General features: G+C 40.2%; 1 protein-coding gene across 1 annotated transcript; it reads right to left on the minus strand.

The window, feature by feature from the left end:
* Positions 1-942: 942 nt before the first annotated feature.
* Positions 943-1681, minus strand: LOC110107051 (probable histone H2A.7). The gene is made up of 2 exons (XM_020837190.2): positions 1434-1681; positions 943-1334 (listed from the first exon to the last, which is right to left on the minus strand). The coding sequence occupies exons 1-2, from the start codon at positions 1620-1622 to the stop codon at positions 1122-1124; spliced, it is 402 nt and encodes a 133-aa protein (XP_020692849.1). The 5' UTR covers positions 1623-1681; the 3' UTR covers positions 943-1121.
* Between the last annotated feature and the right edge of the window lie 3048 nt (positions 1682-4729).

A 4729-nucleotide genomic window follows, 5' to 3' on the forward strand; every position in this document is an offset into this window, starting at 1 on the left:
CTCTCTTGTCTACTCATAAACATCCTTCTAACTAATGACATATTCTCTTCATTCTTTTAGTTTTTATTTTTGTTTCTACAATTTCTATACTCTGTCACGTTCATCTGCATTTCAAAATATTATTTGTTATTTAAGAAGCTTTAAAAAAGTATAGTTTCCTCGCGGCTAATTTAAAAACAGAGAAATTAAGCAACAAGTACTTAGAGATTAGAGATTGTGATACTTACCAGTAACTTTGATAATTTTTTTTTAATTATCATCAAGAATTTTAAAATTAAATTCCACTAATATCAAATTTACGGCGCAGGATGAGATTGGATTAAATGAATGAAATGAAAAAATAGACTGATTACGTAAAAATTTCAATTTACAAGAATTTCTGCATCACTTCTATGACACAATTGAAAATTTCGCAACATATAAACCTAACAGAAAGTGTCAAATTCTACGCTTAATTTTCAAATATAGTATTCAGTATTCACATCAATCTGCCATCGACATTCTCCAAACAAAATTTTATTAACCCTAACAGCCCAAAGAATTGATCAATATTCACAAACACAAAAAACGATCAGTCAGTAAAACAGAGACGACGTACGCGTTGAATGAACCCGGCCATGGCCGCCATTTTGATGACCATTTTGATGACAAATAGAATTTGATTCAAAAAGAAAAGCAGTAAAATACCAATAAGCAAATCTTACCAGTAAGCAAATCTTAATTTCAGCCAATCAAATTCTATTTGTCATCAAAATGGTCATAAAAGTGAATTGTATTGACTTGCGAGTAAACAGTGGGAAAAACCTTAATTTCAGCCAATCCACATTTTGATAACAAATAGAATTTGATTCAAAAAGAAAAGCAGTAAAATACCAATACAGAGAGAAAGATACAATAATAATCATATTTAAATTGTAAACGCATGAAATTTAAGAAAAAAGATTCAACGCCAAGCTCAGCTTGGAATATATTCACATCAAACAGATTTTCAATTAGCAAACAAGGAAACCCTAATTCAAACACTAATCATAACCACAAATCTACTATTCCACGAGAACACAACGCGACACCAAATCAGAGAGAGCACGTCAAAAGAATTATGGTAATTTCCGCCGGCGAGCTCAGCTATCGTCGGCGTTCTTGGAACTCATGAAAGACGTCCTTTTGGGAAGAAGCATACTGTGAATATTGGGCATGACTCCACTATTGGCAATGGTGGCGCGTCCAAGAAGCCTCGTGAGCTCCTCGTCATTCCTAACGGCGAGCTGGATGTGGCGTGGCACGATCCGGCTCTTCTTGTTGTCTCTGGCTGCATTTCCGGCCAGCTCAAGAATCTGCAAGGAATTGAAGGGAGAGAGGAAAAAACCAAATCATAAAAGAGAATCTGCACTGGATGCTAATATCAGGGAGTTCGTTAGCAAACTCTAAATTACCTCTGCAGAGAGGTACTCGAGAACTGCGGCGAGGTAAACCGGAGCGCCACCTCCGACGCGCTCTGCGTAACGACCGGTCTTAAGGAAACGAGAGATACGACCGACGGGGAATTGAAGGCCGGCCTTGCTGCTCCTCGAAGATGACTTCTTGGATTGTGACAAGCCGATAGATTTCCCCCTTCCAGCCATTGCTAGAGAATCTCGAGTCGCGATTAAGTGAGAAGAATGAGCGAACAGAGAGAGGAAGAGATTGAGCGTGGGGGGAAGCACGGTTGGGCAGGCTTTTATACTTTTGGCGATTCAAATAGAACCTAGACCAATGAATGGAAAGCACGCGGATTCTTGTTTGTACCGTTCGATTTTGTTGAATTGGACGGTTTGATTGCAGTCACTTCACGTAATTCTGCCTGCTGCTTTAAGGTGCCCGGTCTCAGTATTCAGGGTAGTTGGAATTTATATTTAGTCGCTGAGGGCATCTCCAAACGAGCGTATGCCGTCCGTCCGTCGTTCCAACCGAACGTAAAAATTTTCGTCATTTACTTGCAGGTGAACAGTGTGACGCCAATATTGGCGTCGCACTGTTCACCCACGCCATTTTACTCTCTCAACCGGTAAAACACGCGAAAGGGAGAAGATCGTTAACTTCCGAAAAACATCTAAAATGGTGTTCGATTGGAGCAGCACCACACCATTTTGGAGTTCTACATTATTTTGCCGTAAATTTTGGAGTTCTATTGAAAATATAAATATATAATTAAAATTCAGAAGAAAACAAATCATAAAACCATTGTGAAGAATGGTGAAAGCATTCCAGTGTAGTAATTGAAGGATTTTTTTTTTTTTTTAATATTATGAGTTAAGTCATATAATTTAAATTTTATTTTTCATCATTTCAAAATTAATATTAGGGTTATTTGGGTTTTATTGGATCCATATAAATATTCAATAATGTCTAGCTCGATCAAAAATACTTTTATTAAGACGAAGATAATGAAATTAGAAGCAGATGTTGATGCGGGTAATAAAGATGATGATTTATGCACCAATATTCTACAATCCATGGAAAATTTAAATATTTCTATGGATCCTATAGAATTGGATGATTTCTGTTAAACACAACAGCTAAAGTGTTTATTTATATTTTCTATTTCTCTTTTTACATGTGTAATAGGTTTATTGGGCTGCTGGCTCTAGCTATGTTCTGAGCCTATATAATAGGATATGTACTGATGTAATTCATTCAGATAATATAATTTTCTTTCCTCTTCTTTCTGTCTCTGTTTCCTCTGTCTTCTGCTTGTTCTATCCAGCGCTTTACAGAGACTTTCATGGTATCAGAGCGGGACATCGATTGATCCCTTCTTCCTCAAATCTCTTTTTCGGTTGCTATGGCAACCTCCTCTACTTCCGCCGCGTCCGAAACTCGTCACGGCTCCGACACTCATTCAGAAACTCATACTCATCACCAACTCAAGTTCTTGATGAATCACATCAAAGGTATCTCCCTTACCCTCAATGCCGAAAACTTTCTCATATGGAGATCTCAAATCTTCAAGCTCTTTAAAGCAAATGGCTTTGAAGGCTTTCTTGATGGAAGTTGTCCCTGTCTCGACTCGTCGACTTCCACTTCCGACACCGAAATGTCATTCCAATCTTGGAATCACATTGATCAAAATTTGGCTGCTGCGCTTTACTCGGTTATCTCACCTAGCATTCTCCCTTACGTTCTCTCGCTCGATCACTGTACGGAGATCTGGGACACCATCGCTCGTCGCCTTCAATCTAACACCCGGTCCCGCACTATTCAGTTGCGTAACGAACTCCACCACCTCTCCATGAAAAATCAAACCATGCCCCAATATCTTCTTGTGGTCAAATCTATTGTAGATGCCATCGCCGCTACTGGGTCTCCTTTAGACCCCGAGGAAATTATCTTCTACACTCTCAATGGCCTTCCGATTCAATACCAATCTTTCAAAACGGCCATTCATACCAACCTCCAGCCTCTTAGTCTAGACGACCTGTATACCCTTCTTTGCAGCGAAGAACTTAACCTGGCTCAAGAAACCACCACTGCACTCCAAAATCTCCACCTTAATGATCCTACAACAGCTCTGGCGGCTTACCGTGGACGAGGTCGTGCAAGAACCCAATCAGGCCGAGAAATAACCTCAAATCGAGGTCGCACTCGCTCGGACAAACCTTCTTCCAGCAGCATTACTTGCCAGATTTGTGCCAAACCTGAGCACTCCGCAATCAAGTGCTGGTATCGTAATGACCCATCGTACACAGAAGAAACGACCAAAACTGCTCTATTTACACCTTCCGATTCCAATGGCAACGCAGCGGATTGGTTTCTTGATAGTGGGGCTTCTACCCATTTGACGTCCGACCAGTCCAACCTTCAAACCGGACGTCCCTATAACAGCAACCAACAAATCACGATTGGAAATGGATATCAACTTCCGATACAGCACATTGGTAAAGGTATTCTTCCCACTCCACAAGGTAATCTACATCTACATCATTTGCTTTACGTACCCAATCTCTCGTTTAATCTTATTTCGATTTACCGCTTAACGAAAGATAACAATTGCTCTGTCAAGTTCTCTGCTCATGATTTTCAAATCCAGGACTCGAAGACGGATCACACTCTACTCAAGGGTCCTTGCCTTAACGGGCTTTATCCCATCCGCTCCCCGTCTTCTCTACCTAATCTCGCGTTATTCTCCGCTCAACAAATACCTGGCCTGTGGCATAAACGTCTCGGACACCCGGCTTCACAAACGCTTACTGCTGTTCGGAAATTCATTCCGTCTCTGTGTAACAATTCGAACAATAATCACTTTTGTAATGCCTGTAATTTGGCCAAAAGCCACCGCTTAGTGTTTTCCCCTTCTACTTCTTTTAGTACGCAATGTTTTGATTTGCTTCATTCCGATGTCTGGGGGCCGTCTCCCACGACCTCCTCTCATGGATATAAGTACTACGTTTCGTTTATTGACGATTACTCTAGATACTGTTGGACTTTTCCGTTATTTCACAAATATGAGGCGTTTGATAAGTTCCTTGAACTTCATAATTTGATTAAAAAATCAATTTAATAAAACCATTAAAATTTTTCGTTCTAACGGTGGAGGCGAGTTCATCAACCACAAGTTTTGCAGCCTCTTCAAAAATCTGGGTATTATACATCAATTTACCTGCCCCTATACGCCGGCTCAAAACAGTGTCGCCGAACGTAAACATCGGCATATATTAGAGACTATGAGAAGTCTTCTCATCGACGCAAACCT

This window comes from Dendrobium catenatum, unplaced genomic scaffold (genome assembly GCF_001605985.2).
Source record: "Dendrobium catenatum unplaced genomic scaffold, ASM160598v2 fragScaff_scaffold_716, whole genome shotgun sequence".
Classification (NCBI taxonomy): Eukaryota; Viridiplantae; Streptophyta; class Magnoliopsida; order Asparagales; family Orchidaceae; genus Dendrobium; species Dendrobium catenatum.

Bases quoted from the DNA above. Each gene is read 5' to 3' on its own strand.
- LOC110107051 (XM_020837190.2), bottom strand. From the start codon at position 1,622: ATGGCTGGAAGGGGGAAATCTATCGGCTTGTCACAATCCAAGAAGTCA. The intron at 1,335-1,433 runs GTAATTTAGAGT...AATTCCTTGCAG, and splicing joins TCGAGTACCTCTCTGCAGAG to ATTCTTGAGCTGGCCGGAAA.